The following is a 14,485-nucleotide window of genomic DNA, read 5'->3' on the forward strand; positions in this document are numbered from 1 at the left end:
CCCCCGGCCTGGTGTTGGGGTGGGGGGCACGGCCTTGAGGACCTCCGGCCCAACACCAGGGCAGGGGGCGCACCTTGAGATCCCCCGTCAAGTCCCGCTGGGTGGGGGGCATGGCCTCAGTTCCCGTGGTCTGGCTCCAGGGCGGGGGGCATTGCCTAAAGTCCCCCGGCCTGGCACCAGGGCAGGGGGTGCAGCCTGAGTTTCTCCAGCCTGGTGACGGGGCTGGGGGAGCAGCCTGAGGTCCCCTGGCCCAGCACCGGGGCAGGGGTGTACCTTGAGGTCCCCTGTCAAGCCCTGCCAGGTGGGGGTGCAACATCAGGTTCCCAGCCTGGCGCTGGGGTGGGGGACACGGCCTCAGGTCCTCTGGCCCGGTTCCAGGGTGGGGGACTCGGCTTGAAGTCCCCCGGCCCAGCACCAGGGCAGAGGCCGCACTTTTAGGTCCCCTGTTAAGCCCCTCCAGGGCAGGGGCATGGCCTCAGTTCCTCCGGCCTGGCGCGGCCTGAGGTCCCCTGGCCTGGTACCAGGGTGGAAGGTGCAGCCTGAGGTTCCCTGTCAAGCCCCAATGTGGGGGGGGGCACTCGGCCTCAGGTCCCTGCTCATTGCTCCTTAAGGCTCAGTATGGGAACTCGGCCTCAGCTGTGGGTGCAGCCATCCTTGTGGTAGGGGGATGGTTAATTTGCAAGTTTCTCTCTTATTATATAGGATTTGGAATTCTTGGCAGAAACTAACAAAAACAAAGCTGACTTACCAACAAATATATAAACTAATCCAAGTAATGCCACTAAGGCTGTAATACCCAAGCCTGAAATCAGAAGAGAACCATGCACTGGGATGCACTCTGAAAAAACATATAAAATTTTATATTAGAAAATCACATGAAATAACTGAACTTCTTAAAAGAATCAATAACGGAAATAACATTAAGTTTTAGGAAGAGTAGTTATTTTTCTCATTTTCAAGAAACAAAAATTACTGCCCGGCCTGTGTAGCTCAGTGGTTGAGCATCAACCTATGAGCCAAGAAGTCATAGTTCAATTCCTGATCAGGGCAAAGCCTGGTTTGTGGGCTCGATCCCTAGTAGGTGGCATGCAAGAGGCAGCCAATCAGTGATTGTTTCTCATCATTTATATTTTTATCTTTTTCCCCCCTCCCTTTTTCTCTGAAATCAATAAGAATATATTTTTAAAAAGAAACAAATATTACCTACATTTGTATACCCATTATTAACTCAGTGCAATGATTCCAAATTCCTTTCCCTGTACGGAAAGAAGAGCCGTTGCTCGCATAGCATGTACCTTATCAAGTCTAGACTAAAGGGAAATAGTCTGTGAAGCCTAAACCTCCACCCAAATGGTTCTTTTAAAAGCTCATCCACGAATACAGGTGTGGCAGTTTGGCCACTAAACAATAAGCTAATGTGGAAAGCACTGACCTCAGTAGGGGAAAAATGAGTGAAAAAATGAAAAGCTCACAACACTAAATGCTGGCATGAATGTAGAGCAACAGAAATGTTCATTCATTGCTGGTGGGAATGCAAAATGGTGCAGCCACTTTGGAAGACAGTTTGGTAATTTGCTACAAAACTAGATATATTCTTAACATACAATCTAGGAATTGCACTCCTTAGTGTTTTCCCAAATGAAGTTGAAAAAGTATGTCCATACAAAACGTGCACTTCTATATTGTGTGTCTAGATTTGTGATTTTATAACAAATCAATACCTTTCCCTGTGGGGAAAGCAACCAAGTTGTCCCTCAATAGGTGAATGGATAAACAAACTATCATCCATTCACACAACCGAATATTATTCAGTGCTAAAAAGTAAATAAGTTATCAAGCCACCCAAAGACATGGAGGAACCTTAAATGCACACTACTAAGGGAAAGTAGCCAATTTGAAAAAGCTAGATACTGTATGATTTCAAGTATAAGACACTTTGAAAAATGCAAAACTATTGAGGCAGTGAAATGATCAGTGGTTGCCAGGGTTTCAGAATAGGGAGAATGAATAGACAGAGCACAGAGGGTTTTGGGGGCAGGTAAACTTTTCTATATGATATTCTACGACTATGGTCCATGTCATTATACATTTATCAAAGTCATAGACCATGCAACACCAAGACTGAACCCTTATACAAACGATGGACTTTGGGTGATAATGTTGGGCCAATGTTGGTTCAACAGACTGTAACAAATGTCCTACTTGGTGGGAGGTGTTGATAGAGGAGGAGGCTGTGAGTAGGTGGGGTAGAGGGGGATTCTGTATTTTCCACTCCATTTTGCTGTGAACATAAAATGCTCTAACAAATAAAGACTATGTATTTAAAACAGAATAAGAAAGACAACAAAAAGGAAAGAGAAAAAGAGCTCTAAGAGCAATTACTGGTAAAAGAGAAATTGTTTAGAGAAGATTGTGACCCTCACCTGAGACACAGAGCCTTAGTCCGACCACAGAGAGCACAAAGCCCAGCACCTGAAGGATCAATATGGTGATACTGAAGGAGGACATCCCAATAGCTGGAGCTGCAAGGAAAAAGCATGTTGCAAGTGTTTAAGAAGCAATCACTTCCACTTGTATTTCATACAGTCAAGGTCAGTATCCTAGGACCGAAGACTGACTCTGGAGCTCCGTGTCAGGTGGTGGCTGCTTTCCCAGTGACCTAAGCCATCTCTCTCACTCCAGCAGTCAGCTCCACATTCACACCCTCAGCAGCCTTTCATTTCTGCAGGGAGCTGAGCTGCATTGGCAGTTTTTACCCCAAATCTTAGAACAATGCTGCTTTTACCACACGTGGGTATTTCACCATAGGAGTGGCTATTAGCAGGGCCTCATCACGTGCACACAAAATCACTCTGGTGGAGAACCACTGTGCAAGCATGCCATTGTAGACATCATAACCCCTAATTGTGATTTTAGAACAAATTATACCATCTTAATATATAGCAACCCAGAGATAGGCTCTCATACCAAGAGTTAAATGTGCAAATGGAAAAAATAGATTCTTTAATATTAAAAATACTTAGTGATTTAACCCCAAAATGGAGTGAAAAATGTTACCAATTATAGGTTGGATAATCATAATGTATAACTTGTAAAACTCAATGTTAATATTTGCAATAACTCTTTATGATTTACAACCCTATTTTGTATAACTAGTTTTTTAAAGAGAGTTTTAGCAAAAGAATGAGAATGTTTAATATTTACTTATAACTTCAAAATCTGAAATAAGAATAGGAAGATCATCATTAAGAAATTATATAGTATGATTTTAAAAATCCATTGGCTGGCATTAAATATGTCTCTGAAAATCACTTTTTATAAAAGTTAATGTTAAAAACCTAATATAACATTAAAATTAATCCATTTTGGGGAAAATTTTCACTAAGAATATCTAGGGAGATAAACCAACCTTTATTGTATTATAAAAAAAATGCAAGAATTATTTCAATTAAAAATGCTGCTTTTTAAATCAAAAAGGGCACAATCATGCTAAAACAATAAGTACTTACCTATCATAAACATAGAGATCTGAAGTAATATTAATATTACTGTAGAAACTACAATTAAGCCAAGTCCACTGGTCCTCTTTTTTGAATATTCACCTATTGATAAATAAAATTAATATTTAAAATATTTTCCTACATACTTCCTACTCTGTGGAAAGATAAAGTACTTAATTTATTAAATGTATTCATCTCAATACTACTCTTATAAACAGCAAAATGTTTAAAAATAAATGCTTCCCCTAAAACCTCACACAAAATAAGTGACAATCTTTTTATTTAAGACCAAACTGAAGACATCTAAATGTCAACATCTAAGTCTCAACAAGTCAAAACCTTCAATTGGGTTTTCCTCCTTCTTAACTACCTTGGAGCCTCTTACCAATCCCTTCATTTGCTATATTCAATCTGTACTAAAGTCAAAATAGCTATTCTTTGTAGCTGTCTTCTTAATTCATCTCTTTCCTCACCACACCCTCACTAACTTCAGCTGCAAAGAGAGCTGCCAAATTTCTGTTCCTAAACATTACACCCATATTGTATTCTGTTAATAAAACGAAGGCTTTCTACATCTACACTTTGAGTCTCAGCCTATCCCTGCTGTTCTTTCCATGTGCTGCATACCCTTATTCCCGAATCCCATTCCCATCCTCCAAAGGCAAATGCAGTTTCAGATTGATTTGTTTCCCATGTTTATTCCCACTTCCATGTCTTGCCTGATGAAGTTTGCCTTTGCAGTGGGTTAAATGGTGGCTCCAAACATAAGCCTACCCCCTAATTCCCGGAAGCTGTGAATGTTAATTTATAGAGCCAAAGCGGACCATTACATTATATGAATTAGTTTAGGTTCTTGAAAGAAGGAACTTATCCTAGATTAATGAGGTGGGGCCTAAATTCAATGGTAAGTGTCTTTGGAAGAGAGATGCACAGGAGTTTTAAGAGTGGAAATTGGAGTTATGCTGCCACAAGCCAAGGAGTTGCAGGTTGCCAGCAAACACCAGAAAACGGAAGAAGCAAGGAATGGATTCTCCCCTAGAGTCCCACCCCCCACAATGTTCTCAACGTTATCAACCATGACTTCCCTCATAGTAACTGCACATCTTACCTGGGATGAAGAAAACGGCTCCAACAATGACTAATATACTGAGAACTAGTCCAGCCACAGATATAATGATGATTTTCTCCTTCATAATATTGGAATTATATTTAAGTACTTGAAAGAAAAAAAACACACAAAGAATTCCATGAACTCAATCTCAAGAAGTGAAGCCATTTCTGTAACTTAAAAAGTGCAGACACAAACTGATAACTTCCTATAATTGAAGAACCTTTGAGGAATAAGTCAGTTGTATCATGTGCAGCCACCTCAAATCTTTTTCATAAGTCCGTCAATGACTAAACAGTGTCACGGCCGTATAAATATGAATGCTGAATTTACGGGTGATGCTTTTATTATCTTACAATTTAAAGATGAAGTCATATACACCATGCTTTCTCAATTGGGGCATTATTAACATTAGGGCCAGATAAATCTTTATGGTGGAAGGGGGCTGCTCTGCACATTTAGAAGGTTTAGTAGCATCCCTGCCTCCCTCCAAACTGCATGCCAGTAACAGCCCCAGTTGTATCAATTGTGAAATGTCCCCTGAGGAGTAAAACTGCCTCAGCCTTACAGCTGATATAGATAATGCTGATGGGAAATAACTGGCTAATTGGTAATACTTAGAAAAAGAGAACTTTGTTCCACCTTACATAAAATGATAAACATCTGGAAATCTAGATATTTTATTTTGAAAAACTAGATTTAAATTGGACTAATCACACCCTCTTGATATCCTGAAGGGAATGCTTAAATTGTCCAATTAAAATCTCTCTATATAAAACCCTAATATGCAAATAGACCAAAGGGCAGAACAACCAAACAACCGAACAACCAAACAACTGGTCACTATGACGTGTGCTGAACACCAGGGGGCATGCGCGGAATGGTGGGGATTGGCAGCAGGTGGCAGAGCACAGAACATGTGGGGCATTAGCCGTGGCACGATGGTGGAGTAGGTGAGCGGGGATGCCAGACCAAGGTGGGGCACTGGTCGCTGTCATTGGGGCAAGCCTCTGATGGTTACTGAAAATTCTTTGCTCCCGCACCAGGTCCCGCCAGGTGCTTGCACCTGCTGTCCGCGCCAGAGCTGCCATTCATATTCGCTGCCAGCGCCTGATGCTAACCCCAATCGCTCAGTGCCATGAATGGGTGCAAATGGTGGCTGCAGGCCCCGATCGCTCCTCAGGGCTTCTCTGCCTCCCCCTGCTTTTGAGGGGCAATCGGGACTGGCAGCCACCACTAAGGGACTGCCAGAGCCGGCCCCACTCACACCTGCAGCCTGCACCAGAACCGCTACTCGCATCCACAGCCAGGTCCCAGCGCCATTCCTGATTGCTTGGCACTGGCATCGGGTATGAGTGGTGGCTGCTGCTCCAGTCGTCCGCTGAAGGCTCCTCCACCTCCCTCTGCTCCTGAGGGGTGATCAGGGCAGCAGCCACTGCTTGCACCCACTGACAGTGTGGAGTGATTGGGGCCAGCACCAGCAGTGGATGTGAGGGGGCCGGTGCTGTCAACCTGTGAGAGTGGCGGTGGTGGGAGCGGGGCTACCGGTAGACAAGGGACCAGGAAGGGCCAGGCAGGGGCACAGAAGATGTGCTGAGACCTGCCCCTGTGCCCACCACAGCCTAGCAGCCCACGGTTTCTTTCAAGATGCACAAATCTGTGCACTAGGCCCCTAGTAATTTTATAAAAATAAACTACAAATACTCAACAGGACTCATTAGCCCTATTTTCAAGTACCTGGTACCTTATGAAAAGAATAATCTAATGGATATGTCTAAAAATATTATTTCTTTTACTATATCTTCACCTTAGGGGTTTTGTTTTGATTAATTGTAAAATTAACTTTTTACCATAAAAGTTGTTCAAAGTAACCTAAAAACAGACTTAGTAGCAGAGAGAAACAGTGCATGACTGAAATTCTATTTTGTTTTATCCAGGCCACAAATTAGTATCTTGAGAGGGCAATTTAAAAAAATGTTATATTTAGCATTAAATTTGCTTCCAATAAAATGACAAACAGATTAAATACAGTAAGAACAAAAAAAATAGTCTCCTAAATGACCCTGCTAACATCTATTTTAAGGTATTATAACCAAGGGTTATATGATAACCTATGGCACCTGAAACACTACATATTCATACTTTAGATTGTAAACCTCCACTTTATTCTCATTAGGGGGGGTGGAGAGGTAATCAATCATCAATCCTGAAGCTGAGTAACTGAAATCCACATTAATCAGCAAAGAGTGAAAAACAATATGGCAAGTTCCCCAAGCTTTCATTTGATCAATCCAGGCTTGGAACTTACCCCTCAGTTGCATAAGTTGTGACCATGACTCAGTCATGTCCCTGACTTAGAATAGGGCACAGATTCCCTATTTTCTAGACTCAAACACTAGTGAGGATAAAATTCAGTGTATAGGTTACAAAAGGCATAGACATAGATAGAAAAATAAACTTTCCAGTGGTTCTCAACCTTCCTAATTCCGCGACCCTTTAATACAGTTCCTCATGTTGTAGTGACCCCCAACCATAAAATTATTTTTGTTGCTATTTCATAACTGTAATTTTGCTACTGTTATGAATCGTAATGTAAATATCTGATATGCAGGATGTATTTTCAGGGGTCACGACCCACAGGTTGAGAACAGCTGCCTAGACATATGTCCAAGTTTTCCATTCAATTCAATGTATATTGTTATCTAAATAGAGCTTGAAAGTTCTACAAAAGGGTTATGAAACAGAAGCTGTTTCAAATGCTCTTCACAATTAAACATTTAAAAGACACTCAGGCTTAATTGAATGCATAAAAGAACTACTAAGATCAAGCAGCAAGAATTCACCTTTAGAGTACAGTAGAAGTTCATGCAAAAAGGCTGACTTAATAAGAGTTTGATTCTCATATAAAATTCAACCTCTTCAGGCTTACCAACAGTAACAACAAATATAAAACACCATAAAATACTATGATTGACAGTGTTTTGCTATAAAACAACCTTTTCAAAACCTTTGCATATAAATATTGGAGGTAGTTTTAGTTTCTGTTGATGGGTTCATCTACTAAATATTTTCAAGGCTACTTCCAACTCTCATAAGTTAAGCAACTATTTCTAACAAATATATTAGTGAAATATACTTAAATAATCACAGGCAGTGAAAGAGGATCTATCTCCCTCCATGTTTTGTTTAGGGAATCATTTAAAATTAGTTTCTTTTGAGTCATTCCCTTTGCCACAGTGGCCACATTTTAGCACATCCCACAGAAAGTGGAGAGAAGGTATTTTGTAGTACAGTTGATTTTTCTTTCAGTGTAGAGAAAAGGGTTTGCAATCTGATATATATGCCATAGAACTCAGTAATCACAAGGAACCTTTTTTGGTGATCTTTATTTGTCCTTTAATAGGTATATTTATCCTTATTTGTCACATCTATAAAAATTTTAAATATAAACAAAGAAAATAAATTCAAGTAACTCCACAAACACTTGGCATTAAGATAAAGATAATTTAATGTGTTCTTTTTAAAAAATATATTTTATTGATTTTTTACAGAGAGGAAGGGAGAGGGATAGAGAGATAGAAACATCGATAAGAGAGAAACATCGATCAGCTGCCTCCTGCACACCCCCTACTGGGGATGTGCCCACAACCAAGGTACATATCCTTGACGGGAATCGAACCTGGGATCCTTGAGTACGCAGGCTGACACTCTATCCACTGAACCAAACCGGTAGGGCTTAATGTGTTCTTAATGGGCTCTTATCAAACTTCTTAGTATGATTTTCAGGCTTTTTGGCAAGACTATGTAATTTTAAAAATATGTATGCTTTAAAAGATTCCCCTCAACTAAAAGTATTGAAATCAATACACAAAATAAAATACGAGAAATAGCAGGATTTAAACATTTTAAATACTTTAAAGCACTGTTTTAGATTACAACAAAATTTAGAGGTAGGTAAAGACCACCCCCTTATACTCCCTGCCCCCACACATGCATAACTCCCCCCTTGTCAACATCAGCCACCAGAATGACGCAATTTTTACCAAGATGAACCTACATTGACATATCATAATTATCCAAAGCCCGTAGTTTGCCTTAGGGGTTGTACATTCTATGAGATTGGGCAAATGCAAAATTACATCTATCCATCATCATAGTATCATATAGAGTATTTTCACTGCCGTAAAAATCCTCTGTGCTCTGCCTATGCACTCTGCCTGCACCCACTTCCAGGAATGACTGATCTTTTAATTGTTTCCACCGTTTTGCCTTTTCCAGAATGTCTTGTAGTTGGAAACATACAGTATGTAGCCTTTTCAGATTGGCTTCTTTCACTTAGTAATATGCATTCAAGGTTTCTCCGTGTCCTTTCATAGCTCGATAGCTCATTTCTTTTTGTCTGGGTGTATCACAGTGCATGTTGCCACTCACCTACTGAAAACATCTTGGTTGCTTCCAAGTTTTGGCAATAATGTATATGCTGCTATGAATATCCATATGCTTAAGTTTTCAACTCATTTTGGATAAATACCAATGAGCACAATTGCTGGATCATCATATAAAAGATAATTTTGTAAGAAATTGCCAAACTGTTCTCCAGAGTGGTTGTACCATTTTGCTTTCCCACCAGCAATGGAAAAGGTTCCTGTTGCTGCACATGCTCACCAGCATGTGGTGTTGTCAGTGTTTACATTTTTTAAAATATATTTTATTGATTTTTTTACAGAGAGGAAGGGAGAGGGATAGAGAGCCAGAAACTTCAATGAGAGAGAAACATCGATCAGCTGCCTCCTACACACCCCCTACTGGGGATGTGCCCGCAACCAAGGTACATGCCCCTGACCGGAATCGAACCTGGGATCCTTCAGTCCGCAGGCCGACGCTCTATCCACTGAACCAAACCGGTTAGGGCAGTGTTTACATTTTTAAACAAAACTTATAACCTTAGTGCTACCTGACACAGGAAAACCAAAATCATTGGGAGACAATATTAGGTTGTTGTGAAAAAAATTAAAAATTCTAAAGTTTTCCTTTTTATACTATCTATAAAATAACTAAATCTAGCCAGCTACATCTCAGAATGAGCTAGGTTGCTTCCTTCATTTATTCTACAAATATTTACTGTGTAGTTACAATGTACATGACCTTTTATTAGTCCATTTCAACCAAATCAAGTAGATGACTTTATTCAAGAATTGATTGAGCACCTACTGTTTGATGATCACTATTCCAAGTGCTGCCTCAAGACCCTTAGTTCTAATGTGTGAGTGAGTGTGGGTGTTTGGAGCAGGGGAGGAGTGACCAGAAGTGTTACTCCCAGATCTTCTTCCACAGTTAAATAAAAGGTGTGGGGCTGCTCTAGCCTAAGAAAGTCCCTTTATGTAATCTTCAAGTTCATATGATTGAAGAAATGGCATGTCCCTCTAGTCACCTGAAGAAACAGCTAATGTTAGAAACAGATACTCCAGTAATAATTCTCGTTTCCTTGTCACTGATATAAAGCACATAAAAGATAGAATGCAGGTTGTGGTTGATGAAATCTAGTGCAATTAGCAAGTCATTTTGAAGATCAAATGATAACTATCATGTTAGTTTACATGAAACTCTGAAGACAAAATTTGATAAACTCCTATAGACCGACACATACCACAGTCTAGGAACAAAACCCCAAATTCCAATAATTAAATGCTTGCTCAAAGACATGACCTTTAGATGTTCCCTCACTAAGCGGTTAGTGAGTTGATGATGATACAAGAAGGCTAACCAGTGAGCTATGATGCATCTCAGATTAAAAATAAATCATAGCCCTCACTGGTTTGGCTCAGTGGATAGTGTGTCGGCCTATGGACTGAAGGGTCCCGGGTTCAATTTCGGTCAAGGGCACATGCCCGGGTTGCAGGCTCGATCCCCAGTATGGTGCATGCAGGGGCAGCTGATCAATGATTCTCTCTCATTATTGATGTTTCTATCTCTCTCTCCTTCCTTCTTCCTCTCTGAAATCAATAAAAAATGTATTTTAAAAAGAATAAATCATAAAGGGTAAATATATTTGATTTTATTATTTAGTGCTATTTTCTGATAACTTTCAGAAAGTTATTTTAAGATTATTTTGGTATTTATTGAGCTGAAAATCAATATTGTCTTCAATGCAGGATAAATCATAGATGATAACTTTTAGAATAAAATTACAATTTCACATTTTAATATTATTTAATTAAATTTAAAATACTATTTTTAAAATACTTAGAACACTCATAAGAAAAAAACAGAAGCATTCGTGAAAATGGTGCTGGAGAAAAAGGAATATTAATGCCAATGATAACCTGGTTACTTGCTAGAAGACAAGTAAAATAATATAATAAACTCCATACACTGTCCAACTTGCTTTGATGACACAATTTTGTCAAAATAAATCATAACTAGAAATTATATTCTCAGTCTACAAGACCCAGAAACAAAAGAGCCGAGGCTTTGTGCAGCAGGCACCTTGAATATAAAAGGTTAAAGAGGAGGCTGTCCAACACACATTTCTTGGTTACAAATGTTCCCTGGTCTTGTGGATGATACCATAACTTCAGAGTATATGCAGCAAGTTGGGGTGTTTGAGTTTGGAAAGGGTCAAAAGAATAGCAATTAATGTCTATAAAAGAGTATATTGCTGAGCTATGGTTTCCTTCAGTTCCTTCTAAAATAAAATCAGTGTTATTTAATAGGAGAGTGTGATAATTATGTGGATGGGACCAAGAAAAAGCACTGAGAGTTCAATATTATTTAATAAAATTCAGAGTAAATTTAATAACAAAGTTCTATTAATAGGTGCCATCAACCAGAATGATTCTTTGTCATAATATTTATGATGAGGATATTTTAGCTTCTTAGATAGAAATTTCCCAGTGCCCATTAGTATATGTCCTCATTTCTTTGAAATAAGTTTTCTAACCTACAAAGACATTCCCTGTTCCACTACTTCTTTAAAATGTGCTTACATGGACCAATTATGTTCAATAGTAAGCTAGTCCTCAAGTTTGATCTCAAGGAGTTAGCAGGATCTCAAGGCTGTTGTGATAGAGAATGTTTTCCTGGAACTTCCAACAGTGATTTCTTCAGGACAGCTACCCAAACACCTCTGAGTAGTATCTAAAATCCCTGTGAAATAATTTTGTGCAAGAACTACACAATTAGGAAATGAAATGAAAGATGCCTAGATTGTACAAGTTTGAAATAAATTACAGCAGTCCTGGCTTTGCACAATTCTTATATTCATGAACTTGAGATACCACCATTTATTTAGTTAAATAATACAAGTCCCCTAAAATGACAGTTCAAATTTCAGTACCATAATATATTCATTGAGTCATTGCATAAAGTGCAAACTTCACTGCCATCTGTTTAGTTGTCCACAAATCATTACCTAAACAACATATGTGCATCATGATCAGTAACCAATCCTGTCACTTCTTTCAAAGACTGTTGGGGATGGTCATTGCACATCTGCTATTCCCCTCACGCACAGACAGCAAAGCATATGCTGTGCTACCTCCTGTTTCCCAGTGATAAACCACTGTGACATTTCACAACAGATCATCAAAAGAGGAAACTGGGCAATAAAAGTGAAAGTGCAAAAAAATGAAAAGTGATAATGCTGAAAGTGAAATTCTAATAGAACATAAATGACATCACAGAAGAAAGAGCTAACTTGGGAATGTCAATGCTACTGCTATGCAAGAGACTCTAAATATGCAGCCAAGGTAACTTAGTAAATGTGAACTTATTGGCATAAATTAGGACACAGAGGAGGTTGTGACACAAAGAATAAGGATGTCCCATAAGAAGTGACTCTGGCCCTGGCCAGTGTGACTCAGTTGGTTGAGCATCATACTGTGCACTGAAAGGTCATTGGTTTTATTCTTGGTAAGGGCACACACCTGGGTTGTGAGCTCCATACCCAGTTGGGGTGTATGGGGTATATGTGGAAGGCAGCCAATCAACACTTCTCTCTCTCTCTCTCTCTCTCTCTCTCTCTCTCTCTCTCTCTCTTTCTCTCTCTCTTTTTTAAATGGACACAGACAGTGGGGCAGTGGAGGCTTGCCCAGGTTGGGAATGGCTGGGGGAGGGGACATATGTAAATCTTTAGACAATAAATAATTTTAAAAAGTGACTGGAAAAAAAAACTTTCCATGAAAAGAAAGCTTAGAGATAGTTTATGACACCAAAAATGCAAAAACTAAAATGCCGGAAGCTGATCTGAACTTAGAAGAAGTACGACTAACCAAGCATAGAAAGGATGCTTGCTTTGTATTCAGAGTTATATGACAAGAAGGCAAGCATTGTTTAAATCACTCTTGATAAAACACTTTCAATGTTTGTAATCTTTTAATTTACCATGCACTAAATATTCGTTTTATTATTGATTCATTTCCTAATAGAGTTGTTACTGAGAGTTAAAAATTATTTTTTCAGAAAATAAAAGGAAGCATCCCATGGAACTCTTTATGTTGTATGACTTCACAATGTAGAAAGAAATGGGCTGAGAGAACCAGGATGGCGGCATAGGTAAACACCGGAGTTTGCTGCCTCGAACAACCACTTCAAAAATACAACTAAAAGACGGAAAGGACATTATCCAGAACCACAGGAAGGCTGGCTGAGTGGAAATTCTACAACTAGAAGGAAAGAGAAAAGCATACTGAGACTCAGAGGAGGCACAGTGAGGAAGTAAAATACTAAGGTGCGGAGTGCATGTGGAGCGGGCTGGCAGCTGAGGGTGCGGTTGTTGTTTTCAATCGGGAGGGAGTCTCAGGCTCTGAGCTCCAGTTCCGGGCTAGTCTCTAGGGACCCAGACTCATACGGGAGAAGCAGGACTGTCTGGCATGGGTCAGAACCCGAGGGCAGCTTTCTCTCCGAGGGGCTTGCAGCGATTATGGGGACACTGAGAAGCAGAGCCTCTGAGGGCAAGACTGAGAGCAACCATAACTGCTAGCCCTGCCCTGTTGATCCCGTGGGACCTGCCCTGCCCAAGCCCTGCAGGGAGGCTTTTGCTGGATAGCCCCAGGCAAAGGCTAGATTAGCACCTCCCTAGAGATCCAGGAGCCAGGAAGCCCAGAGGTCAGAGTGGGACCATCCAGTTTACAGCTCCGTGGAACCATAAAAGACACACTCAGGGGGCAGACTCAGTGAGCACCAAAGCCCCATTGAAGCAAGTCTTGCCCCAGAGGGGTGTCTCCAGCACAGAAGTTCTCCCACTGCAGACACAGCTGATTCTCACAGCCAATTGGCCTGGAGGTCAGTTCCTCCCAGTGATAACTACAACAATCAAGGCTTAATTACAACAAGACTGTGCACAAAGCCCACAAGGGGGTGCACCAAGAGTGTCTACCTCAGGTAATTGGGACACTTAGCACAGAAAGGCACTCTATCGACACAGCGAAGCATAAAAAATGCCGAGACAAAGAAACAGGACACAAATGACAGAAATGGAGGAAAGCAAACTGCTGGATATAGAGTTCAAAACCACACTTTTAAGGTCTTTAAAGAACTGTATAGAAGCTGCCGATAAATTTAGTAAGGCCCTCGAAAAGACTGGTGAGACCGCCTATAAATGTAGTGAGATCTTCAAGAAATCTAGTGAGACCCTCGATGTTGTGATAAAGAACCAACTAGAAATTAAGCATACACTGACTGAAATAAAGAATATTATACAGACTCCCAACAGCAGACCAGAGGATCGCAAGAATCAAGTCAAAGATTTGAAATATGAAGAAGCAAAAAACACCCAACCAGAAAAGCAAAATGAAAAAGAATCCAAAAATATGAAGATAGTGTAAAGGAGCCTCTGGGACAGCTTCAAGCGTACCATATCCGAATATAGGGTGCAGAG

At 40.2% G+C, this 14,485-nt stretch overlaps 1 protein-coding gene across 1 annotated transcript in view; it reads right to left on the minus strand.

The window, feature by feature from the left end:
* LOC111826311 (leukocyte surface antigen CD47-like) overlaps positions 1 to 14,485 on the minus strand; it is a 57,692-nt gene that overhangs the window by 12,874 nt on the left and 30,333 nt on the right. Inside the window, exons 3-6 of the mRNA XM_023754960.1 lie at positions 4,609 to 4,716; positions 3,510 to 3,602; positions 2,424 to 2,522; positions 749 to 838 (exon numbers count right to left, since the gene is read on the minus strand). Coding sequence (XP_023610728.1) covers positions 749 to 838; positions 2,424 to 2,522; positions 3,510 to 3,602; positions 4,609 to 4,716 — 390 coding nt within the window. The remainder of the gene's footprint in view (positions 1 to 748; positions 839 to 2,423; positions 2,523 to 3,509; positions 3,603 to 4,608; positions 4,717 to 14,485) is intronic.

The sequence above is a fragment of the Myotis lucifugus genome, unplaced genomic scaffold (genome assembly GCF_000147115.1).
Source record: "Myotis lucifugus unplaced genomic scaffold, Myoluc2.0 scaffold_67, whole genome shotgun sequence".
Classification (NCBI taxonomy): Eukaryota; Metazoa; Chordata; class Mammalia; order Chiroptera; family Vespertilionidae; genus Myotis; species Myotis lucifugus.